The following is a 26,719-nucleotide window of genomic DNA, read 5'->3' on the forward strand; positions in this document are numbered from 1 at the left end:
ATATATATGGGCCTGGCCTTCAACCAATCGAATTCAAAACTTACTTTCACTCGGAATTAAGATTTTTATGATCTATGCACACTGGTCATGATTTATAATGAGAGCTTGTTTTTGCAATTTACTTAAAGACCAATATTCAATAATTATCACAATTTTTGTATATTTTCTAGTGCGTTACTTATTCATTATTATTGAGTTAATTTGTCAATAATACGAATTCTAGTAACTTAGAGTAGTATCTAGAATAGCAAATCATAGTATAATAAGTTATGTAGAAGTGGTGGTAGTGTGAACGTGTAAATATATTAAGAGCTGCGGAGGAATTAGTCTTCAAAATTCTTGCATATACCAAGTCAAATAAAATCTACTATGAAGATGAAGCATATTGCAATTACATTAATCGCATTTTCCGTGTTGTTTCGTTATTCAATTCTATGTTTTCTACCTTCCATTTTCTCATCATCCATAATTAAGTCAAAAGTCTAACACCACTGTCAACTGCTCCCTCCCTCAATCATCAATCTTCACTTAGAGAGAGAGAGAGTGTACTGCTCCAAAAAATCTCCACAAATGGGTATCCAAATCAGCATCAACCGCAGCCGCAGCAGCTCCCTCCGCCCGCCGCCGCCTCGAACCATCTCAGACCCCACCCCGAATGCCTCCACCTCCTCTGCAGACCCCGACCTCACCTCCTACGAAGCCGCCTGCCTCTCCGATCCACAACTCCGGAGCTTCGACTCCTCCGTCCAGCTCCGCACTACCCGCGCAATCAACTCCATCGCCCTCTCCCTCGATTCCCGCGCCCTCTCCCTCGATTCCCTCAGCCAGGTCACCGAATGCCTCCTCGAGACCAACCAGGAAGTCGTCAAAATCATCCTCCACAACAAGCGCGACGTCTGGAACAATCCCGAACTCTCCGATCTCGTCAACGATTACTTCGAAAACAGCCTCCTAACCCTAGATTTCTGCACCGCACTCGACGCCTGCCTCAAGCGCGCCGGCCATATCGAGTCGATCGTCAATGTAGCCCTAAGGAAGTTCCAGGAGGAGCACTACGCCGCCGCCGACGAGAGGAATTACGCCAGAACTCTCGAGGAATTGAGCAATTTCAGAGCGGCGGGCGATCCATTCACGGAGGAATTTTTTAGGGCTTTCAATTCCATCCACTCGCGGCAGTCTCAGATGCTCGAGAGATTGCACGCCAAGAAGCGGAAGCTCGATCGTAAGCTGAAGCGGCTCAAGGCGTGGAGACGAGTCTCCAACGTGATATTCGTAGCAGCTTTTGCCTCTGTGCTGATATGCTCTGTGGTTGCCGCCGCCGTGTCTGCTCCGCCGGTGGTGACTGCTTTGGCGGCTGCGGCGGCCGTGCCCCTGGGGTCAATGGGGAAATGGCTGAACTCACTGTGGAAGAACTACGAGAGGGATTTGAGGGGACAGACAGAGATACTCACCTCAATGCAGATAGGGAGCTACATAGCGCTGAATGATTTGGATAGCATAAAGAGGCTGGTGGAGAAGTTTCACATAGTGATCGAGTCGTTGCTGGCGAATGCTGAGTTTGCGATGAGAGGGGACGAGGCTGTGGTGGTGGCGGTGGATGAGATCAGGCAGGAGGTGGATAGCTTCATCAAGACTATACAGGAGCTCCGAGACAGAGCCAACAAGTGCACGCAGGAGACAAGGATGGCGAGGACTTTGATACTGCGGAAGATCATGAATCATCCCTCGGGCTCCAATCAAGATATTGGTATGTTTTCATGACTGAAGTAGAGGGGAATCAGCAGTCTATGAGCAAATTATGTGCATTGTGAAATATACATGTCCTGATAAATGAGGGCTGGGGATAGATACCTATATATTGGCCTTATTCTTGTGAGGCATAGAGTTGTCACACATGTTACTAGAAAGATGACTGGATACTACATAGTATATATTCTAAATTATTTCATTGAATAATGACTTTGTTTTGCATAACTATTCTGCAAAGAGCAGTCTTTTAAATTCCTCAAGATCAACTGAGCTATGTAGTGTTGGAAAGTTGCAAATAAGAGAGTGGCATTTGGCAGCAAGCATGATGAGATTGTTGGAAAGTTGATCAACAAGAGAGATGGTGATCTATCTCTCTACTCAAGTTATCTTTGATAGTATGCTCAAATTGTTTTAAAAGAGTATCATTGATTTATCATCAAAGCATCTTCCAATATGAGAATTGGTCTTTGTAGTCTCTGCTTGAGCTAAGTGTGTATCTATGATATAGTAGGAAATAGAAGATGAATTACAGTTAGTTGGTTGTTAAAGATTGGATTGCTTCTGATCACTTCTCAAAAGACTAATTTAGGAAATGGAAAAGGCAGTGACTACTTATGATAAGAGTGAAAGAGGAAAGCTAGAATCTTTTTAGATGAGAAATGATGTAGTCAGGCATGCAGTATTTGCTAAATGAGAACGCTACTAGTTTCTGGTTAGACAAGAAAAGGTGAAAGAAGAAAATTGTGGGAAAGAATAGAGTGAGAAAATGTTGCACTGCCAAGGTTGGTATTGTTTGTAGATTGCAGGGATTTATTACATTTCCTTGGAGAGAAAGATCAAGAAAATGTGTTATGCTTATAAGATACAGTATCCAACTCTGAGTGCTACTTCATGGATCATCTAACTTTAATCTTCTCTGCTCTTCACATGTTTCAAAACATAATTTAAAAACGAAGTTTCATTTTTTGCAGCTATCTCAAGGTAAAAAATTCAGGATTTACATGTATTAATTTTAATGAGGTGACACATACATGAACTAAATACTTAGCATTGTATTTATTTATGAAATTAAAAAAGTAAAAAAGCAAAAAAAAATAAATGAAAGAAAAGCCTATCCCACAACCCTATTAAAATAATGTTCTCTATCGACCACCTCATCCCTGCAATCTGTTGACAAGTCATCTACCATAGTCAAATCCCTCCTCTCTAAAATCTTTGACTCCACCCACAAATACTCTTCTTCACCAGTCCACCCTCCACCGCATCGAAATCCTCTCCGATTAATGAGAGACCAGATCACCAGATGATGAGTTGGAATCAAATATTTAAATTTTCCCACAAATTATTGCGCATATATTTTGATTTAAGTTAAATACTTTAGCACATGAAAACAATAAAAACGACAATATACCTTCGAAATTTTATGGACCCGTAAAACTCCTATAAATACAGTCCCTCTCCCTTGTTAAGTGATGAGTTTATTTTTGACATGTTTGTTTGATTTTTTTAATCTAAAAATTAAATCAATGGGAATTCTGAAACTAAGAAAAGTAAATTTGAATTTCGGTACTAATATTATTTTAATTATTTGACCCTGTAATAATAATATACTAGGCTAGAGAAGAATAAAGGCCAACAAAAAAAAAACTACTGATACAAATCAAACACTTTTAGGCAGCCCACGTAAGAAGGAGGCGAAAAAGTGAGAGGCAAAAAAAAGAAAAAAGAAAATTGCATTACAAGAGAAAAAAAATGAAAGAAGGCAGCCGTAGCCGCAGCTCTTCTTCTTTGAAGGGTAATGTTGGAGAAAATTTTCCTGTTTTCCGAGTGCTTGTAACTGTCACTCTTGATAAATGACTGCGTCCTATTAAGGAATTCCTCTCTATGTTTTCTTTGAATGTTTTCCGTCAATTTCATAAAACGATTCCCCCTTTCTTGAATCCAGTGATCTCTAGGGCTTTTACCTCACAGGAACATATCCAGCAGAGAAAACATGTAAAATATTCCAGTCCAAAATATAAAAAATCTCCTACCTCTAAATCATCAATCAAGAAGCATGATGTGGAGACAGAAACTTATGCAAGGCAAAGAATCACCAAAATCTACAACATTTTGAAGTACTCAACCTGGGATTCTGCTAAAGAACAGCTGGAAAACCTCTCTGTGAAATGGGATTCCTACACTGTCAACCAAGTCCTCAAGACTCACCCTCCAATGGAAAAAGCTTGGCTCTTTTTCAACTGGGCTGCCAGCAGGAAAAGTTTCAGGCACGATCATTATACCTACACTACTATGATTGATATTTTTGGGGAGGCGAGGCGGATTTCTCCGATGATGTATGTTTTCAATCAAATGAAGGAGAAAGGGATCAAGATTGATGTTGTTACGTACACTTCGCTGATGCATTGGATATCGAATGATGGGGATGTTGATGGAGCGATTGATTTGTGGAGGGAGATGAGGGTGAAGGGTTGCCGACCGACTGTTGTTTCGTACACTGCGTACATGAAGATTTTGTTGGATAGTAAAAGAGTGGATGTAGCTGCTGGTGTCTACAAAGAGATGCTGGAGTCTGGCCTGTCGCCAAATTGCCACACGCACACGGTTCTTATGGAGTATCTTGCATCTTCTGGTGAGTGAGCTGTGTTCATATGCTTATACAGTCTTTGTTTATATGTTCTGATTGTTGTTGATGTTCATTTCGTTATAGGATATGTGCCTTCTATATCACTTTATCACAAACATTTTATGAGCTTTGTCATTATCATGGTAAAATTTCTGGAAATGTATAATCTGATTAAGTTTCACTTATTAAGAAATAGAAAAACAGCATTAAGTGTGACCACTCTGCATTTCATTTCACAGATTTTTCCTTAGCTAAATCATCTCATGAGTCATGAAATTGGCATACCATTCATCTTTGGCATAATAATGGATGGGATGTTAAATCGAATGCTTTCTGAATTCGAGGATTTTTACGAACTACTAGTAGTACTATTTATTTGGCTTATTTGAAATTGTGGCTCCAATGAAATGCAGAGTTTGCCTTCCAGACTTGATAGCTACCCTGTATCGCTTGAACTCTCAAGTTCTAACATAACATCTTACATGTTTCTTTCTTGGTTTGAATGATTTGTAAATAGTTACACTAGGCACATCAATATCTTACACATGGAATGAGAAACGCTAGTATTATAATTTGCTGAGTCCCCTCTGTAGCCACCTGCAGACAAATGCCACAGTTTCTTTGATGCAGGTTGTTTTCGGGTAGAAAACTTGTATACATTCCAGTTGGGTTTGGTGGAATTGTCTGGTAGAAGTCAAGAAAGCATGGAATCTCATAATAACAGGAAGTGTGTCGTAATTTTCTAATATATAGAGGGATCATGTTATGACTTGTAGGAAATCATGTTATGACATCATTGCATGAAAATGTTAGATATCCCTTAGCTTTATTATCTAGTAAACGATTCAAAGGTGTTCTTATTTTTTTGTTTCAGGTAAGTTTTCTGAAGCCATTGAGATATTTTACAAAATGCAAGATGCCGGTGTGCTACCTGATAAAGCTACATGCAATATTTTAATTGAAATCTGTTGTAACACTGGGGAAATATGGGCAATGGTGAAAATTCTTGAATTCATGAAGGAAAATTTCTTAGTCCTCCGAAATCCTGTTTATCAAAAAGCACTAAAAACTTTTAAATTTGCTGGGGAGAGCGACACACTTCTGAGGCAAGTCAATCGGCACTTCTCTGCAGAGTACTCTGATGAAGATGATATAGTGTTGCACAGTAGTGAAATTGGTATGGAGGATGGCCTTGCATTGAACTTCATGAATAAGAAGAATCTTGTTGCTATTGACTCCTTGCTTACTGACATGGCGGATCAGGGTGTTCAGTTAGACTCTAAGGTGGTCTCAGATATTATTGAGGTAAACATTGCTCGTCAAAGACAAGATGGAGCTTTATTGGCATATGATTATAGTGTGAAATGGGGCATAAATATTGAAAGAAGTGCCTATCTTGCTTTAATAGGCTTCTCAATTAGAGCAAATTCATTCAACAAAGTGTTGGAGATTGTTGAGAAAATGGTAAAGCAAGGTCTTTCTCTTGGCACACAGCTGAATTCTCTTTTGATATATCGTCTTGGCTGTGGAAGAGAAGTTGCTTCTGCTGAGAAAGTGTTTGATTTGTTGCCAGACAAAGAGAAGAGTAGTGCTGAATATACAGCTTTGATTAGTGCTTACTTCTCTTGTGGGAATGCTAGCAAGGGACTCGAAACATTCAACATTATGCAAAGCAAGTGTGGAAAAGTTGCCTTGGGAACTTATTGTGTCGTGGTAGCGGGTCTTGAAAAATGTGGTAAGGCTCGTGAGCTAGAGCACTACAGGAAAGAAAAGAAGAGTCTGGAAGTGGAAAGGTGCTCGACAAATATTTCAGTGGAGGAAACCATATGTAATCTTTTATTTGCTGGGGATTTTATTGCTCGTCGTGCTCGATAAGATATACCTCCTGTAGACATAGTTTATAACCTGGGATTTGGTGTGCTGCAATTGATTAATCTACTGATGCCAAGATTCAAAAAACAATCCGCTTGTTGGCAACACCTTTAGTCTACAGACAGTCCCAGGAGGAACTTTTTGTAAGGTCTCTTTCTTTAGCTGATATGCATAAGCATAATGCATTTTGTAAAAAATAGGTTTGATATATTATTTTGATAGATAATGGCAACTTGCAATCATGCGGCTGCTCAGCAGAGTGATGGTTTCTTGAGTTACTTGTGTTTCAAATATACTTACTAACTACTTCCTCCATCCCACAAGAGTATGCACTCTTGGTTGGGCACGGGTTTTAGTGCACAATTGGTAAAGTAATAGAGAGATAGAAACAAAAAAGTAGTTGAAGTATTGTTAGTGGAGAATTAGTCTCATATCTTTAGAGAGAAAAGAGTTTCCCAAACATAGGAAGTGTATACTCTTATGGGACAGGCTAAAAAGAAAAGAATGCATATTCTGGGACGGAGGGAGTACTATATAGCATGAAACAACTAATATGAATCTTTTGTTTTTCATTTTCATTCCATGTGATTGGCTGGATGTAGTGGAGCATGTAATGATGGGCTTTTTTAAGTGTAGGTATCCATATATTACAGAGGTCTCAGTGGTTGGGATTAAGTAAAAGGATGGAATTTTCTTGGCTGATAATATGGGAGGTTGACTCTAAAACATGCATCTCTAAGTTATATCTGTGAAATTCATTTTTAAGATTGTTTATTTACTCAAAATCCCTATGGTGCATGAATACAAGTTCTGAAGCTCACCTTGTAGTATAGAAACAGCTTTTGGTCTGTAGAAACAATAAGCTATTTTGATCTCCTTTTTCTATTGTTGTTGATTCCATCCCTTTTTTTTTCTGTGAATGTGTGTTATTGCCCTCGTAGAATCTAAGTTATTAGTCTGAATTCTGAAAGCTTACATTTCTAATAGATATGGTGTAGTTGCACAATAGGTTCAGGGTTGAATATTCATTGTTACATACTATAACTTATAGTTTGCTGAAAAAATGTGATGCTGATCTCATAGTTTGCTTCTGATTGTCTGGTTGATTTTATGATTTTGGTCCATTAGTACATGGTAGTTGCTTACTTGCTTCTGATAGGTTCCTTGCTTAAAATACTTATTCTCGTACCATTGGTATGGACGGACACATTGGTCTACCCTTCGTTACAAGTCTGGAAAGACTAAAGTCATTGTGGGAAAACATTCTGTTATTGGTGCTAGTGACAAAATCACTGATTTCCAAAAGATCATGTGGTATCCTGATGAGCTTATGTAAGGCATCTCTGCGACTGAGAATACTCTTTAAACCGACTCCAGTTGTATACTGCTTTAGTTTTCTTAGACTGCTCGTGTTGCTTTGCTTAAGGCATCTCTGTGACTGGGAAAACAATACTCCCAATTCTACATCTCACTCTATAGAAGTAACTTGAAGTCCACAATAAAATTGGTTCCTGCGTTCTTACAATAATATTCGTCTCTATTAAAAAACTTTTCTACATTTTATTTCTAATATTGGATCTTCATTCCAGATTGCGGGTGGGCTTTACGCTTTCTCAGCCATACATAGCAGTTCATGGTAGTTTTATCATTTTTTTAAAAAAAAATTATCGGTTCTCAAATCATTATATGTAAGATTTACACTTCCTTTGCATCTACTTATAGTGTTCCTTATCTTCAATGATAGGGGACTGATTTGCTGCGAGTTAGAAGTTGAAGCTTGAGTTTTGAGGACCTCTCCCTTTGCAACGACACCGGGGTTTTGTAGGCTGAGGCATCAGTTCGAAACCTAATTCGATCATCCTTTTGTTGTAGTGGTTGTAAATCTATCAAGCAGTGTCAATGTCAATGTCAATAGATGAGTGTTGATGCAAAACCCTTATCAAGATTTGGTTTGATTTATGGTGGATACTTTTGTACCCTATGTATGATCAAAGGTACATACTGTAGAAGGATGTGAAATGGGTCTTTGAAAAAAAAAAGAAAAGAAAAAAGTAGTAGGATGTGAAATGATAGAAAGAGGGAATTGAATTAGGGAATTATATAATTTTATTGGACCACAGCTCTTAGATAACTACTTTGCATGGTGTTGAGTATCGTTTCCAGAATTTATGCATTGCTTCCTAAATTATGAGCAAAAACGAGGCTATCTAACTCACCACCATCAATTTTCCCCACCAATATTCCAAATAATTCCTCTCCCAAAAGGCTTAAATTATGAACCTATCTAAATATCCACTATTCTGATTTCTTCACTTTTATGTAATGTAGAATTTATTCCATATTTTATTTTTTGGTGAGGGCATCTCGCATGTGAAAATAATATTCCAATTTGATACATTTTGATAAAGCAAACTCAAATAAATTGATTTATAGTTATGTTTTTAATTATAAAAAAACATACTATACAAGTATTTAAGTGATAAATTAAAAACAAAATGGTAAACAGTTAACATCCAAATCCATTTATAATAATAAAATCCCCAGCTAAAAAAGAAAAGAAGAAAAAAAAAGAATCGGCTCATGACGACGAATCCACTTAGAATTTATCTTACAAGAAAAGATAAATTGATAATTTAAAGAATAAAATTTTGAAACCTACGACTAAATGTGTAGTGGATTTATTCCTCTATCTAATATTCCAATAAAACTATCACTTGTAGTATTATTGTATATATTCCGCAAAGTATTACGATTCTGGTAAGCCCATTGATTTATTTTATCTTAATTTTTATTTTGTTTTATTTGTAATATGAAGTGTTATAAGCTGCTGGTTTTGAAGTGTCCGTTTTAATTCATATATCCACATTTTATTAAATTTAATAACTTGTAAGTAAATGAACTAAGTCAAGGATACTACACAATAATGTGAAGAGTTTTGGCATCATTTACTTAATATTTATTATTTATACGTTGACTCGTATTTTTTAGAATATTATTTTTATTACATTCGGCACATAGGGGCAAATATATTATTTTCTGTTTATGGCATGTTATCCGAGCTAGTACAATTTACTTATGCCACCTTCGTTTTGAGTGTGAATATATGTATATATTTCACATCATAAGGAGTTTGATTTATTCAATAATCACATCTCATATATACTAATCTATTTTGGATCGCATCCCCAGTTAGTACTATGTTAATCTATTTTGAATCGTCCACAAATATTAGTCATACAAAATTTATCTCAAATAAGATAAGTCTCATCATCTAATAACATACTCATAATCATTTTTGTCTCCGCCTCTATTTTATTAAATTTGTTTTAAATTTGCACAATCAAAAAAATTATTGTAGTTGATGGAGCTAGTATTATATTGTAAACCAGAGGTGTCCAAATTAATAAAGATGTTTTAATTGCGTTCAAAATCAATCCAAACTATTTAATTTCGTAAAGAAAATTAATTAGTCCCACGGGCCACGTCCTTATATCAGTAAATGACAAAAATTAAACATTTAAAACGTGCAACAGGAAAATAGAATAATTAATGTAGAGAACTATGCTCACAGGCAATGCAAAAGTAATCTTTCATTTATTTGTTGGTAATTTCGACACGAATTAATAGGTTTAGATCAAGTCTTATGGGCTCATGTTGCTATCAAGAATTCAAAATTTTCAGAACGAGTGGTGTTTCGATAACCTATTCTTAATTTATTTTTTTATTCTTTTTTTTAAAAATACACTAGTTTCATCATCTAGGTTTGTGTAAATCAAGTTTAAATAGTAAATTAGATTTTTATCATGCAAATCAAGTTTCAAAATCTGATTTAATAGTGTAATATCAAGTTTTAATTGTGTAAATCAGATTATAAATATGTAAATCAAGCGTAAAATTTTGATGTAATAATGTAATATCAGGTTTTAATTGTGTAAATCATATTATAAAATTGTGTAAATCAAGTTTAAATTTTTGATGTAATCATGTAATATCATGTTATAATTGTGTAAATCAGGTTTGAGTCGTTATCATATCGTGTTTGAGTTTAGAACTAATGGGCCGGGTTCATATTCGAATTGAGAATTTCCTTAACAGATGGAGTTTGGATTCTGCCTTATTTTGTTAATCATTAATAGACCTAGAAAAACAATACTAGCACCCAATTTGTAGTTTTTTTTATGTCTATAGAAATGCATTTTTTACATTTATCTCTTACATTTTACATAAAAATAATAACTCTATAATTCTTTTTTTTTTCTGAAGAAATACTCCCTCTGTCCCCACTCTAAGTGTCCTTTTTGGATACCCCACATATGATACATTTCTAAAAATAGAAAACACCACTCTCTCTATTTTATCATTTTCTTTTACTTTATTCTCTGCACACTTCATTTAACTCACAAAACAACACTATATAAAATCTTGCGATGGTATAAGAATGATCCATTTAGAGTGGGACGGAGGGAGTATTATTTTTATCAAAATTCGGAGTACTCTTTCATGAGAAATAGAACTATTTTCAGACTAAGCGACACACGCAGAACATGTTGGCCATCTTACGCCGCACGATCCGGTTCGCGGCGTAACAATGGTTCGGATCCGGGTTTCTATTTTTCAATATTCGGTTTCGGGTCTTCGGATATGCATCCGCCAAAATGTTATGTGGCGACACGTTATCGCTAATAACTTATTCAGGTTTGTGGTGGGCAAATAACGCTATTTTCTCGGATTTACTCTCTTTCCCTTTTCCTTTTGAATTAAATGCTCTTCCCAATACTGATACTCTGCGCTGCGGACTACGTGTACCCTTCACCCCAACTTATCCTTCCCCGCCACGTGTAAGCCACTATTAATAGACCGCATCAATCAACGGTCGAATATCACCCTAACACGTGTCATCTGATTAAGGCAGGGAAATTCTCGTGAAACTTTTACCCATGCCGAGTCACGCTCGATAAGATTGAATATGTTGAGCAGCGCCTAACTACCATTTTAATTACCAGTATTAATTTTACCGAATATTAATAATAGTAGTAACTGAAAATTGGAAATAGTAGTAGTTTATTCCTTCACGGCCAATGCCACGGCCCACGGGCCATCTATTTAGGAAAATTTCCCTTTTATTTAATTATTTGTCAGCTATATATATAAGACGAATCTCTCATCCATAAAATTCATTACTCATTTCGCCTCCATCGTTTCCGCTATTCTCTCTAATCTCTATCCATAATCAGATTTCCATTCATCAATGGCGTTGAAGAAACTGCTAGCTCAGCGCTTCTTCGGCAAATCTACGATCACCAGCGCCGCCGTGACCAACTGCCGCGTCTCGTCCCCATGCACCGCCGCGCTCTCCAAGGCGATGTCGTCGAAGAATCTGGCATCCGATCCCGGCGACGACGGAATATTCCGACGATATATCCACCGGCAAGCGGGGGCGATGTCGTCCGTCGCCGCCGGCCTGCGGTTCCTCCCTACCGGGGAGAAGCTTCTGGACAGGATCCGAGAGATGGACATTGCTCGGAGCCGGATCGAGCGCGATGGCGTGAGGCTGGAGACGGCGGCGGAGAAGGAGGAGGGGGAGGAGACGCGCCTGACGGTGAAGGACGCTGTGAAGATTCTCAAAGTTTCGCAGTTGGAAATTATCAAGGCGAGATTGAGGGAAATTGAGAAGGATCAGATTTCGTATTCGGAGTTGGTTTCAATATGTTCGACGGAATGCTCGAGCGACGATCACGCGATCGAATTCGCTCAAATGCTCGATCAATCTGGGAGCGTTATTGTGCTCGGCAATACCGTCTATATCAGGCCAGAACAGGTTGGTTTCTTTCATGAAAATTTACTTTTACTTCTCCCAATTTTGATGCATAATTGTGTTAGTGTAAATTTAAACCAAGTTGATTCTACGATATGGATGAAGGTCATAGGATTGTTACATTTTAAATTTATCCAATTAGGATTTAGGTTTGCATTGAAATTTTTTATTTGGACTTGATTATGTGTGTGCTTCTGTTTCTTCCACAGGAAATTGAAACCCCTTAAAACGAGAGATGGTGACTTTTATTTGAGGGTGGACCCACTCATCACAGCAGATATTTTCCATATCATAAATTTAAAAAGAAGAAAAAATTCAAAAAATGGAAAGGGCAACCATCTCTAGAGGCTTAATTCAAAACTCAAGAAACTCCTCAATTCTTGATTGAAAAAGTTTCCAAATTAAAATATTTGGGTGGGCATAGATGATCTGATCTGATCACGAGAGGAATGAGGGGAAACGTGTTTCATTTTATGCTGTTTTTTGGGGTGGTCTAAATACAACAAAACATGTGTATGTGTGTGTGTGTTTCTTTGAAGATACAAAGGCAGATAAAGGTGAAATGGAGGCATTTTACCAAAATGTTGTGTGCAATTGTTGTTGTTGTATACAGGTGGTGAAAGCCATCCGAAGCCTAATCCCAGTGTCCCCACACAGCCTAATCGAATCAAGAATGTTCCAAGAAATGGAGAAGCAAAAGGCAGCCATCGACAGAGAGGCTCGAACGTTGGTGCAACGCGAGCTTCACGGTGGATTAGTCTATTTTGCAGTCCAAACAGCCGCCTTGATGAGGCTGACATTCTGGGAGCTCACATGGGATGTGATGGAGCCAATATGTTTCTTCATCGCGTCCACGCACTTCATGGCCGCGTACGCCTTCTTCATACGAACCTCCATGGAGCCCACCTTCGAGGGCTTCTTCCACAGCCGCTTCTTGGCCAAGCAGAAGCGGCTCATCAAGGCCCACAATTTCGACATTCACAAGTATAATCAGTTGAAGAAAGTTTATTATTGCAAGCCTAAACCCTCCGAATCAGATCATGCTGCTGCATTTGCTTACTAGTTGTGGATTTTGCACGTTTTCGTTGGGCACATTACAATGGTGGTGATGTGATTACAGAAAATGATGCAACATATAATTCAAACTGTTAGATCATAGTTATAAATTGTATTGTCTTGGCGGCTCTTGTATCATGTAGATTGAAGAGGTTTAGGCTTTAGGATATCTTTACTTTTATCTTTTTTTTTTGGGTGCGTGTATGCATTTTATTCAAAGGAATCATGAACTTGATATGTAGACAAGTTCAACAACGAAATCTAGGAATTAGGAACTTTATAGATTATAAAATAAATACTATTTTTTTCTCTTTATTATGTAAATTCTTATACAATAACCCTTATCAAATTATCTATATTGAAATTTAGGAAATATAGCTCATACCGATTTTTTTTGAGTGTGCCCCTATATATATGTGTGTGAATAGTATTTCTTTATTCTGCACATATGCATTATATTATCCTCTTATTTAAAGAGCTGAGTCATTAATTTGTTTCATATTTCGTAATTTATTGTTTGTATACTGGTGTTGAGTCACGTAAAATAATTCGTGTGGGGGTTATGAATCATTGCAAAACATAAATTTTATATTCCCTGATATTAATCGGTCGAAGAAATGTCATACGTATCTAATTAGTATCAAAGTCATTTACTCAAATTTTAATTTATGGATCTTTTATATTTTTAAAGGTGAGTGGTTATTTTGTAGACAGCTTGAATTTAATTTAGTTTATCAGATTAATTGGCTTGTATGTATGGAGAAATTTAAAAACTTGAAAATGTGTACAGGTGTACTTGTATAGCTGTCTATTTCTTGGAAAATATCAGCATGTGATAAGCGTCACATTCATTTTTGTTATGTCACAGCCTTACTATAGTAATGTTTGTGACCTAATAAATGTGTTGTGTGAGGAGTAGTTAATGTAGTAGGAAAAAAAAAGGAGAATCACATGCACAGTGAATATGGCCGTGACCAAGTACTGGTACATTATTCTTCATGTTAGATACTAGGTACAAGTTAAAGATCCCCCCCCCCTCCTGTCAAAAACAAAGAGTTAAATTTGGTGAAATATTTTATTTATTCGCTATTAAATATCTCATATAAGTTAAAGATCCTCCCTTTCCTATCAAAAACAAAGAGTTAAATTTGGTGAAATACTTTATTTATTCGCTATTAAATATCTCATATTGCTATGTTAGGATGTTCACTATTAAAGGAGGGAAATGTGGTGAAAGAGTGTATTAAAGAATATGAAGAAGCATCTGGTCAGCTAATAAATTATGATAAATCAGAAGCTTTGTTCAGCTCCAATACTTCCACCAATGCTATGACTGAGGTATGTGAGTTGCTAGGTGTAAATTTATCAAATGGACGTGGTATTTATTTTGGGATGCCTATGTTTGTTGGGAGAGACAAAAATGTTGACTTTCGGTTCCTTAAAGAAAAAGTGTGGACGAAGGTGGCGGGGTGGAATAAATCTCTGCTCTCTATGGCAGGGAAAGAAATACTTATTAAAAATGTGGCACAACCCAACCCATCTATTGGATGAATATGTTCCTACTGTCAGGCGGAATTTGTGATGACCTTGGGAAAATGCTAAATGGTTACTGGTGGGGTGATACAGAAATTAAGAAAAAAATTCATTGGGCGGCTTGGGATAGACTTTGTGTGCCAAAATGTAAAGGAGGTATGGGCTTTCGAAAGTTGAAAAAATTTAATATAGCGATGTTGGGAAAACAGCTGTGGAGATTGGTTGAGAATCCTGACTCGTTACTTGGACGAGTCCTTAAAGCTCGACATTTTCCTCGACATGGGATTCTTGATGCTAGAAAGATGGGTAATCAAAGTTAATTTTGAAGTGGATTAGTGGCAACCAAAGATCGATTGAAGGCTGGCTTTAGACAACACATTGGCGGTGGAAGAGAAACGCCCATTTATGGGGGAAATTGGTGGCCGAGTGTCGATAAACTCCATCCGATCTCTTGTAGAGATATTCGATTTCGTGATGCTACAGTGTCGAGTTGTTCTTTGAGGGGGCACATGTGTGGAATGAAGCAGTGGTGAGAGCTGTGTTTAATGTAGAAGAAGCAGATCAGCTGCTGAGCATCCCGCTGGCCCGGAGCTCTAGAGAGGGGGCATTATTCTGGTGCCCGGAGCAAAAGGGATCTTTCACTGTACGCTCAGCATATAAGTTTTTGTGCGAAGGCTCCTTTGAAGTGGATACATACTCGATGGTGTGGAGTAGACTCTGGAAATTAAAAGTGTCACCTAAAGTGAATGTATTTTTATGGAAGGCATGTAGAAATTTCCTTCCAACGAGGGACCGATTGCGACAGCGCCAGAGGAAGGTTTCGGAGATCTTCCCGGTGGGAAACTTTGAGACAAAAACTATTATCCATTATCTTATTTCTTGTGGTCTTGCACGTGATTATTGGCAGAGGCTTGGAGTGCCGGTAATCTCGCCAGGTGAGAGGTTATTGAATGGTTGGAAAAATAGTATGTGGTGATTTAGAGGTGGAAGTTGAAGAAGTGGTTTGATACGAGAATATCTCTACGAATATCCCCAAATCTCTCTTATTTAGTTTAATATTGATTTAGCATATATTTCCCATATATTATTAGGATCTTTATTTTCTTGTTTTCTAAGTCAGGGTAGTCTTATAAATATGAGGCATTGTATTCTTCCCATTCATTCAAGAAATATCAATTATCCTTCTATTTTACTTTCTCTTACTCTCTTTCCTTTCAAACGTGCAAAACGCACAAAATCATAATTTTGACGCCGGATTGATCGATAGGCAAAAGCTCCCGCGACGTTCGACGCAAAATCTACGAGTTAAGGAACTTCATCCTTAACAATTGGTGCTTTCATTGAGAGCCCAAACGGCTCGGAGTGGTGGCCGGGCAACGAACTCGCCGTGACCAACGAGTGCGTTTGGGACCGCTCGGAGTGGTGACCCACGGAGTGGTGGCCGGGCAAAGAATCCACCGTGACCAACGTGGCTGTGACCAACGAGAACTCGGAGTGGTGGCCTGGCAAAGAACCAGTCGTGACCAACGAGGACGTTGGCCCTTAAAGGAGGGTCGAATGTTACAGACTCAACTCCCACATCGGTTGTGAGAACAACTGATGTGGGTCATATAGACTAAATGGGTTCTCTCTCCTAACAGGCTAGTCTTTTGGGATGAGTTCTCCTGTTTGGTCTGTATCAATTGGTCGTGTCCCCTACCACAGATGACGACCGCCGCCCCAGCCGATCTCCATCACGATCCATCTAGAAGCTCGCTGCCTGTTGTCGTTGCTAGCCCTCCTCCACCAGCCTCGATATCTCTATCGTGCGACTCCAATTTCGGGTATGACTCAATGGAATTAATTGCCGTTGATAATGATGAAGCAGTAGAATCTTGTCCAAATACTACAATTGATCGACTACCTAAATGTGATCAAGTTGGAGTGGAAGGGGTTTTGTTAGACCATGAGGAAATGAATGGATTTCTAAAAGCTTTATCACGGGGTATGACTATACAGGAGCTTTGTTTCCAAGCTCAACGTGAAGCGCTGGAGTGCATTCCGGTGGGATTGGATTTCTGTGAGACGTTCTGTAGTTATGGCGTTAAGGCAATGGTGATGTATTGTCCACGACGACCGAGAATGCGTGTGATCGTAGGTATTCACGAAGTTGATGAAGGTGCTATCAATGCTTTAGCGGTGCATCATCATATTTGGATTGATATTGGGTTTATTGAATGCCGAAAGGTGGGCGAGACTTCTCTAGGAATTATTGCTTCGCTTTCTCCTAGTCGAGTAAGTGCAAAGCAACGGTTGTGTACGTTTGATCCAGGAGGGAGTATTTCGCGACACTTTGCTCGTGATTGTAAAAAGATTGAAGCATTTGATGGCTGGGAAACAACAACAATTCAGATGTGTTATCATCCACATAAGTATGTTCTTAAGCTCGGGACTTATGTGGGTGTCCTTGCACTTCGTCAACTTTGTGCAATTCTTGAGGATTTGCATACATTTGATCCGTGTGGGGATACCTCGCCAAAGCTTCTAGTCGCGACACTCTTCGTTTTATCGTGGTTTCCACCTTGAGGACAATGTGGATTTTAACAGAGGGGGAGTTGATACGAGAATATCTCTACGAATATCCCCAAATCTCTCTTATTTAGTTTAATATTGATTTAGCATATATTTCCCATATATTATTAGGATCTTTATTTTCTTGTTTTCTAAGTCAGGGTAGTCTTATAAATAGGAGGCATTGTATTCTTCCCATTCATTCAAGAAATATCAATTATCCTTCTATTTTACTTTCTCTTACTCTCTTTCCTTTCAAACGTGCAAAACGCACAAAATCATAATTTTGACGCCGGATTGATCGACGGGCAAAAGCTCCCGCGACGTTCGACGCAAAATCTACGAGTTAAGGAACTTCATCCTTAACATGGTTGTTGTGCTGTGGCATCTATGGTTTAACAGAAACAAAATTATTTGGCGGAATGAGAACGAGTCAGCTGCATGAATTATTGGTGCTGCTCGTAGTTGTCTGACGGCTTGGAGAGAAGCTCAGGTTCAAAATGATATTGGTGGGTGGGAGACCTCACTTGGAGGAAAAATGGGTGATGTCGCAGAATGGTGTACTAAAATGCAATATAGGTGTTGCTGTGTTCCCAGGGCAAAGAAAAGTAGGTTGTGGGGCGGTTGTTCGAGATTCTGAAGGGACGGTGGTAGCGGCGATGTGCGGACAGGTGGGATGGGTGGCTAACCCATCTATGGCTGAGCTTCTTAGCTTGAAAGAGGTGCTGAGTTGGGTCAAAAGAGAGGGATGGAAGGAGATGGAGTTTGAGATGGATGCCTAACGATAGTTTTTGCGGTGACAGTGGTACAGAAGGATGAATCCATCTTTGGGGCGGTGGTAGAAGATTGTCGTCAGCTTTTGAAAGATGTATCTGGATCCTCTATGAGGTTTGTAAGACAATCAGCAAATCAGGTTGCTCATACGCTTGCTCGGGCATCGGGTTCTATAGCTGATAGCAAGTATTGGTTGCATTGCATTCCAATTTTTATTCAAAGTGTGATTGTTATGGATTTGATTGAATAATATATTACATTTGGGGTAAAAAAAATAAATAAAATACTAGGATCTCATTTAAATCTGATCGTAAAACGGATCTCAGATATAAATAGGTTTTAAGTGCATTTAAAAGTCTTTTAAGAAAATGAAACATCAACTCAGATTTCACGAGTTTGATTAAAGCATCGTGCTTAATTAATTATTTTTTTTAAACATGGATTTTTATTTATTTATTTATAGTTATTTATTGACTTGATGTACAGAAGAAATGAAGAAGTATATTACATGTAATACAGTACTAATAATTTTTTAATGGGACTGGAAATTGATCAAAACATACCATATAGATTATTGATTATTCAGTACTTTTCATTGGTAAATAGTAGTAATAGTAATTGAATTGGAGCCTCGTCCCCAAACACGCATTCTTTAATTTCTCTCTTTCTTTAGCATAACTTTAGCTATTTTTTTTTTATGTGAAGCGGATAAAGTCATATTCATATTTATAAGGATATGTATTTCTAAGATGTGCAGCAACATTTTGTTCAAAATAGGAAGATCATTTTTGTAGAGTTGACATCTGAATTTATGTCTAAATAATGGACCTTAATGCTAGCTAATTTTTATGACTATATAAACAAACGAAGTACATAATGTTTAAAATAATATAGTGGTGAGTAAATTTGGGGAAAATTAGGTCATAATCTACTTATAATTATAATCATTAAGTAGACAACTTGGAGATAGATAACACAAATGAAAGAGTGCACATATATCAGATAGAGCTTCCAGCAATATTGCAAGTCATAAGATTCGAATGTGCATGTCAATAATATGCAAATTTAAATATTGAATTTCAATCTAGCTAACTTGATCATATACATTTGTTTAAACTTCATTTATTCATTTTATAGTAATATTGATAAGAATGCCACTCCTACAAAGTCTACAATAACATAAAGAAATAGAAAGAAAGTCAAATATTTACTTGAAACTGTTAAAATAATAGTAAATCGCTTCATGAACCACAAACAAACTCCATGTGTTCCATGACGCAATATTATTATAGAAGAAACATTCATAGATATATTTGATTCATTATCGAGATGTTAAGTAATTTTATTGAATTAGACATTATCTAAAAATATTTAATGTTATTTAGTCCCATTGAGATGAGTTATTTTATTAGAATAATTCGATCTCAAGCAACTAATAATTAATCTTTCGGAAATCTAAGCGCTATCTGGAATAAATTTGTTAGTAGGCTTGCTTAAAGTCGGCAATGCAAATTTAATTCTTTTTTTTTATTAAATATTTTTGTAGTAATATCTTTTGAATATAAGTTTTAAAAATAATCATTACGAATAATTAATACTTTAGTCTCCTTCTATTTTTCAATGCTGTTCCATTTATGTTTTGAAAAAAATGGTCTTATGAAAGTTGAAGGGGGTCGTTTTGGGCTATATCCACATATACACACGATAAAACTCTTCATTAAATGGAGAGGTCGCATATTGACGACTCACCATACAGACATATGCTGACACCGAAACCATATAGTTTGTCTTCATCGTTATAAATCATTGGCAGGCTCACATTATATATATATATATATATATATATATATATATATGGTTTTGATATATGCAAAACTAGATTTAAATACAGAAACACGTAACAATATCATACGTAGGGTACTTTTAGGTCATAGTTAGTTAATTTTTAGGTCATGCTAACAAAGCATGACCTAAAATGATCTTAGCATGACATTAAACCCAAATATTATAATATGACATAAAATTGCTTAATTATGGCCTTCCGTGTTTTTGGTTAATTATTGACCATTAGATCATCTAATCTTAGGACCAAGATTTGAGCTGCATTTCTGAATTTAAATGCATTTTTATTTTGATCACATATCTAATCCATATTTTACTATTGTAATCAGCATGTTAGGACATTAATTTGCATGCAACAAATACTTATTTTCTGTCACTTTCCAAACTTTGATGGTTCTGCTCTAACTGTACAAGCATATATCTATGAATTAATTATCAATAATGGCGTATTATCACTTAATGCTAGATAGTAGATAGGATGGCAAACAAGACAATATTTTTATGTTAGGTATAATGATTTCTATCACATTTAATGGAGTTTGTTAATATACATGAATCGAGTTTGTTGCTTTTTAGTTCATGTGTAAGATGGTAGTATGTTAATCAAATACATAGTACTATAAAAGTAAAACTGCTAGAAACTTATTTTTCAATTTTGGATCTTTCACAAAAAAAAATTAGGCTCTTTCTTGTTTATGATAAGCTTCGATCTTATATAGTATTTTAAATATATGGTGAATCCCATTTTTCAATAACAAGATTAGTTATTTTCATAGTTTACTAATTTTACCAATATCGAAACTATTGTTAATAGATGAAGGTACTAGTAATCTAGTACTACTATAATACTTACTACTTAGTAAAGGAATTTGTTTTTAGGAAAATGAGGATAATAAAGATTTCAATCTAAGTTTAGAAAAAATAAACTTGCTTCATTAAACTACTTCTCGAAGCTTTAACTAATTATATATAAAATGTTTGATAATAAGGACTATTTTATAGTATGAAGTACTGTTAATTTTTTATTAATATTTTCATTATATTCTTTCACAACAATCAAAGTGTGTCTGATAATATTTAATAAGTCTATTATAATTTATTTCGTCACTTTGGCTACGGCAATAATATATCTCATCGCCCCAATTTTGTAGTCTCCGAAAGAATCACTACGTTTTTCACTGTATTTTATCGAAATTTTAAATATGTCTCATCATCAAGTATGTATATATATCTCATTGAACAATACTACAATGAAATCTACTATATTATTAAAAGTTATCCACATAATTTTTGTATAGACGGTGTGATATGGACGGTGATTATTAAAAACTAATAATGTAGGTGAGTTATTATCGATTTTCTAAAGTAATCAGCCAGAGCAAAATTGATCATTAATTCCTTGATTAGTTGATTATGCTGGTCGGCTTGTCATAATGTCATTTATATTATTATGATGATTAGTCAATTTTGAAAGTGATTGAGCCTTTAACTATATACATTGTTATGTGACATATGATTGACGAGTGAAGTTTGTTATTTCTTTGTACCATTTTCTAATCTTAGAATTCATCCCTAACCAAGAAGTTTAGGTACCGTAAAATTATAATGCACAGTTTTCTTTTTCATAATTCACACTTCAATTATTATCGCTTTCTAGTTTAATTAAATATGTATCATAATATTTCTCATATGTGTATATGGATAAGTTATTCTATAAATCACACTTAATACTGGATCATTTTCGGTCCTTGGATCATGAAGATCTATGCTGAATATATCCCATTGTATGAATTCATAGTCTCGAATTTGAATCTCAAAGTGAATTTTAATTTTATTTTTCCAATCCATATAAAATTCCTAGCAATTCATGCATGATCTACATCAATGTGTCGTCACGTCCAGTCCACAAATTAAATTCACGCCATTATAGAATTTTATTATCTTGTAATGATTCCTAGTTTATATTCTAAATAGTATTTTAATTAAGCTACCCTCATATATTAAGAAGATTTTATAAATGGAATTATGGGGTTCTCTTTCCTTTCATTTGCCAACTGAAAATATAGCTTTTGAACTTTAAACTAAAAACTAGTGTTTGTTGTCTATTGATAGGGTAATTACGACGTACATACAAAATATTTCATCAATGTTTTAATTTAGTACAAAAAATTTTAAATTAAATTAACATATATCATACAAAAGTTCGATTAGTGTTTCAAATTAGTACATTTCGTCAAATATCACTAACACCATTACATTTTTCTTATTTTTCATCTCTAAAATCATGCCCTGCAAAATGTAAACTAAAAAATATCTAATACAGAGGGGAAAAAAAGGAAATGTAAACTCCCTGCAAAATAAGAAAAAAGGAGGAAATGTAAACTAGAGTTGGAAAACGATTACCAAACTATTGGCATAAAGTTTTAGTCTCTATTAGGCATTAGCATGATTTTGGAATCCCTGAACCTAGTTTATCTCTTGTTAGACTAAAGATGTTGTATCTCGTTTGAAATCATTATCTGTTTGTTCACATACCTTAGCACTTTATCCACTTCCACTAAATATCATCACAATTATACATTCAGAGGTTCAGAACGACCATAATTTCAAGAAGATAGATGCCAATGATTTACAGAGATATGTTGAGGAAATCCTTTTGTCTCTTTCTTCCATCTAAGGGGTAATTACATTGATATTGTTTTACGTTTGTCTGCAATAATATATACACAAACCTTGCTCCTTTTCCTTTTTTTAAGAGCTTGGTTGTTGCATAAACTTCTACAAATAATGCCTGCAAATTTTCTTTGAAATGCTTCATCCTGAAATAAGTGAAAAACTCATAATTATAACATAGGGAATAGGATGAAAAATAAGAAAAAGTAAGAAAAAGTAACAGTATTAGTGATTCTTTATGAAATGTACTAATTTGAAACACTAATCAAACTTCATGTATGATATATACTAACTTAAAATTTTTTGTATTAAATTGAAACATTGATGAAACATTTTGTATGTATGGTGTAATTTTATAAAACATGTCATTGTCATGTTCTTATGGGAAATTAAAGAATGAACTAAAAAATTAATACCAAAAAATGAGATTTGCACATTTTAGTATCCAACGTTATAAAAATCACATTTCAGTAAAAAACTACAAAAAATCTCAAAATCAGTGACGCATTTTACAATCCTACCCTTCGGCCTAGAAGGGTGTAAATGTCTTTCTGGTATTTTTTTTACTTAATCACTTAATTTTAATTTGATTCGCAATTTATTAATGAAATGAGCTTTTGTTAATTTATATTATTTTCAGTTTCTATTTCAATACTAATAATTTTATGGGGCTCTTTTTTTTTTGTTAGACCACATTGTAATGAACCTACTTTTGGCGGAATCCGACTAATTCTGTTCGACCGGATTTGTGGATTAAAGCCGAAAGTCTCCCAGCAGGAGGTGGCGTTTGAAATTGTGACCTCAAAGTTGTCGAGCCCTTTTAACTCACGAGAAAATATTAATTTAATCCCGATTTTATTCTTGGCTTTTGATTTTAATAATAATGCTACAAAATGAGCCCTTAGATTTGGTCATTTGGACTTGTTGCAGCTCGGCCCGTAAAATTTCAAAGCCCATAATACTAATCAACAGACTAGAGTATCCTGAAGTGCGCATATTTTTGAACATGTTGCAGCCCAGCCCGTAAAAAGCTTACATAATAATAGCAATCCAAAAATTCCACATATTTATATATACATTTTGGATTCACATAATCCAAATATATTAAAGAGTAAAGGTCAAAATTGGTCCTGAACATATGCTCATTTTATCATTTTGATCCTAAACATTATCTTTTGAATTTTTTGGTCCTGGACATTTCAAATCGGATCACAATTGGTCATCCATTAACAATTCCATTAATATTTAACAAACAACGATTTTAATCACAATTTTGACCAACTTAAACAATTTTTAATTATTTAATCATCAAAAATATTTTTTTAAATAAAATCATAAATAATTTGATTATTTAAAAATTATTTAAGTTGTAATAAATAATTTATGATTTTTTTATGATAAACACAATTTTGACCAACTTAAAATATTTTTAATTATTTAATCATCAAAATTATTATTTTTAAATAAAATCATAAATAATTTAATTATTTAATTTTTTTTTAAGTTGTAATAAATAATGTATGATTTTTTTATGATAAACACAATTTTGACCAACTTAAATAATTTTTAATTATTTAATCATCAAAATTATTTTTTTAAATAAAATCATAAATAATTTTATTATTTAAAAATTGTTTAAGTTGGAATAAATAATTTAATTATTTAAATAATTGTTTAAATAATTTAATTATTTAAAAATTATTTAATTATTTCTAATAAATAATTTATGATTTTATTTAACAAATAATTTTGATGATTAAATAATTAAAAATTGTTTAAGTTGGTCAAAATTGTGATTAAAATCGTTGACCGTTAAATATTAACCGAATTGTTGACGGATGACCAATTGTGATCCGATTTGAAATGTCCAGGACCAAAAAATTCAAAAGATAAAGTTTATGCCCAAAATAATAAAATGAGTATATGTTCGGGACCAATTTTGGCCTTTACTCTATATTAAATGATTTTGGATTTACATCATGCAAAGACATTACTTTCTCTTGAAAAGTATTAACAAACTTTTCAACATTTGATGTAAGTGTATAAATTGTAAATAAAATGATATGTAGGAATAATGTATTGTTTATTTATTTTAAAATTAAAAATTTCATATTTTTCAGAAATAAAATAGTTTATACTACTATTTTAAAGAGGGACTGGGGAGTAAATCATTTTTGAATTTACATAATAATATTTTGGATTGACATAATTCCCACAAAATTCAATTATTTTTATTGTACTCATCACTTCAGAGAGGTGAGCTTTTGCCTTCAACTTTACCGTTTTCTTCTTTCCATTCCTGCTGTGTTGTTTGTATGCCTTCTGTTTTTCCGAGTTAGTTTTTGAAGTACTGTTTGTGATATTGAATTCACGCTTAAAGTTATCAATTCAACTAACGATTTCATCTCTGTGTAGAGAGGGTGCATTTTAATGGAGTATCGAATTAGAATTAGGGTTATTAATAGTTTAACATCGAACCAAATGTGTATCTGTAACCGTAGTGTCAAATGTCACCAAGAGTTTGTCGTTGTACAGCAGTACAAGCGCAACAATCCGTTGAAGGATGAATTTTGATTGCACATATGTTAACCAAGTCTTGTGATATCGGAATAGCTTTTACTTAATGTAGCTTACAATATTTGACAATTTTGATGCCGTTTCAATCAGATTTGGAATGCAGTATTATAATTCTTAGCAATTTGGTTATTCTGGGAGTGTTGTTATTTGTGTTTCTATGCTTACTGGATCTACATGCTTTAGTGTAGATTGATTAGCAGCAGTCTGAGTTTGTAATCATGATTAATTTTGTGCACTTTTGGTAGCATTTGGATTTAAGTGGGTTGCACAGATGGCAGAGGCTCATAATCCGACTACCAGTGCAACGGAAAGCTCATTTTCCTCACGGGGTGATGGGAATGGAGCTGCTGGTTTTGAATGTAACATTTGTTTCGATTTAGCACAGGATCCGGTGATAACACTATGTGGGCATTTATATTGCTGGCCATGCCTTTATAGATGGCTAAAAGGTCACTCTCAGTCCCATGGATGCCCTGTTTGCAAGGCCCTGATAGACGAGGAGAAGGTGATTCCTCTTTACGGCCGAGGGAAGACCCCAGTTGATCCAAGATCGAAACCTGTGCCAGGCATCGAAATCCCTTATAGACCACCAGGGCAGAGACCTGAACCAGCACAATTTTCAGATAATAATCTCGCTAGTCTTATTCTGGGACTCATGGGAGGATTTTTACCAGTTGCAATGTCTGCTGGTTTAGGAGGGCTAGTCTTCCCTCTTTTCAGTGTTCAGCTTCAAGGGTTCTCAAATGCAAACAGTCTTGGTGGATTATCAGGGTATAATTATGGATATGCTGGTTCTTTCCATGATAGTGAAGGCCAAGTGAATCAAGACACTAGTCAAGCTTCTCAGGCAGATGATGAGAATCTGAAGAAGATTCTTCTTGTAGTCCTCCTCTTGGTATTGTTTGCTGTTTTGACTTTGTAAAAGACTAGTCTGCCCAACCATTGTGTAGAAGAATTTGAAAATCCCCATTGCCAGTTCTTTGTCATGGGGTCCTTGGAGTGTGCATGCTTGATATTTGTAAACACTGTAAATTTATATGAAATTCGAATGAATTGCTATTTGAAATGAAAGATTTGGTTTTATGTATTATACCCTTCAGTGAAAACTGAATAGGAAGTTTTGCTAATTTAGACATACCATTCTAGGCAAAATGTATGCTATTCGTTGTGACTGAATGTAACTGGCTGCTGCTCTTTATCAGGGTATTATGATGTACCAAATTGGTTGTAGCTGATGAAAGCATGGGAGAATACAAATATGAGTCTTCATAAACTAGATTTAGATTAGATTATACTAGTGCCGGCGTCTGATTCTGGACTTGCTATAGTTAAATACTAACAGCCCTGTCCTGTTTCAGCTAATGTTCCAGGATATACGGTTGTTCTGAGCCTGAGTTTATGAGGAGATCTTATAGTATATTATGTGGTGAATGCAGCGGTCCAGTAGATGCCTCTAGTTAAAGTGATCCTCGTTTTCCATCTGAATGCTTTGGCACTTCGGCTTCTACCACATTCTGTCTATGTCCATACCAAATATGGAATGAAGGCTAACAAGGCATTTCCTTTTGCACTCCTGGCTGCTGGTATAGTACTAGTTAATTTTTGGAGCCATTTATTCATTCCTTCTACCAGTTTGATAATGTTGATTTTGG

The 26,719-nt window shown here is 35.5% G+C and overlaps 3 protein-coding genes across 10 annotated transcripts; all 3 read left to right on the forward strand.

Annotated features, from left to right (window-relative positions):
* Positions 1 to 375: 375 nt before the first annotated feature.
* On the forward strand, positions 376 to 8,397 carry LOC121771268 (pentatricopeptide repeat-containing protein At2g01390-like). Of its 8 annotated transcripts, none has more exons than XR_006043969.1 (6): positions 376 to 1,747; positions 3,695 to 4,381; positions 5,250 to 6,395; positions 6,884 to 6,960; positions 7,837 to 7,883; positions 7,992 to 8,397. XR_006043969.1 is itself a non-coding variant. In XM_042168049.1 (3 exons), exons 1-3 carry the CDS (start codon positions 571 to 573, stop codon positions 6,248 to 6,250), a joined length of 2,865 nt encoding a protein of 954 aa, XP_042023983.1. In that variant the 5' UTR covers positions 376 to 570; the 3' UTR covers positions 6,251 to 6,525. The 8 variants fall into 8 exon arrangements, 1 of the variants encoding a protein (XP_042023983.1); XR_006043971.1 differs by lacking the exon at positions 6,884 to 6,960 and adding an exon at positions 7,407 to 7,579; XR_006043970.1 differs by having other exon boundaries at positions 5,250 to 6,390.
* Positions 8,398 to 11,438: 3,041 nt separating this feature from the next.
* Positions 11,439 to 13,355, forward strand: LOC121769960 (calcium uniporter protein 2, mitochondrial-like). The gene is made up of 2 exons (XM_042166739.1): positions 11,439 to 12,065; positions 12,676 to 13,355. Exons 1-2 carry the CDS (start codon positions 11,496 to 11,498, stop codon positions 13,123 to 13,125), a joined length of 1,020 nt encoding a protein of 339 aa, XP_042022673.1. The 5' UTR covers positions 11,439 to 11,495; the 3' UTR covers positions 13,126 to 13,355.
* An 11,362-nt stretch (positions 13,356 to 24,717) lies between these two features.
* LOC121772655 (E3 ubiquitin-protein ligase RNF185-like) lies at positions 24,718 to 26,154 on the forward strand. The gene has a single exon (XM_042169843.1). It carries the CDS (start codon positions 25,339 to 25,341, stop codon positions 25,987 to 25,989), a length of 651 nt encoding a protein of 216 aa, XP_042025777.1. The 5' UTR covers positions 24,718 to 25,338; the 3' UTR covers positions 25,990 to 26,154.
* The last annotated feature ends 565 nt before the right edge of the window (positions 26,155 to 26,719 follow it).

The sequence above is a fragment of the Salvia splendens genome, chromosome 16 (genome assembly GCF_004379255.2).
Source record: "Salvia splendens isolate huo1 chromosome 16, SspV2, whole genome shotgun sequence".
Lineage (NCBI taxonomy): Eukaryota > Viridiplantae > Streptophyta > Magnoliopsida > Lamiales > Lamiaceae > Salvia > Salvia splendens.

Excerpts from the sequence above, each read along its gene's own strand:
- LOC121771268 (XM_042168049.1), top strand. The coding sequence starts at position 571 with ATGGGTATCCAAATCAGCATCAACCGCAGCCGCAGCAGCTCCCTCCGC. Across the intron at positions 1,748-3,694 it reads GGGCTCCAATCAAGATATTG|TGATCTCTAGGGCTTTTACC; the intron begins GTATGTTTTCAT and ends TCTTGAATCCAG. Across the intron at positions 4,382-5,249 it reads GGAGTATCTTGCATCTTCTG|GTAAGTTTTCTGAAGCCATT; the intron begins GTGAGTGAGCTG and ends TTTTTGTTTCAG.
- LOC121769960 (XM_042166739.1), top strand. The coding sequence starts at position 11,496 with ATGGCGTTGAAGAAACTGCTAGCTCAGCGCTTCTTCGGCAAATCTACG. Across the intron at positions 12,066-12,675 it reads TCTATATCAGGCCAGAACAG|GTGGTGAAAGCCATCCGAAG; the intron begins GTTGGTTTCTTT and ends TGTTGTATACAG.
- LOC121772655 (XM_042169843.1), top strand. The coding sequence starts at position 25,339 with ATGGCAGAGGCTCATAATCCGACTACCAGTGCAACGGAAAGCTCATTT.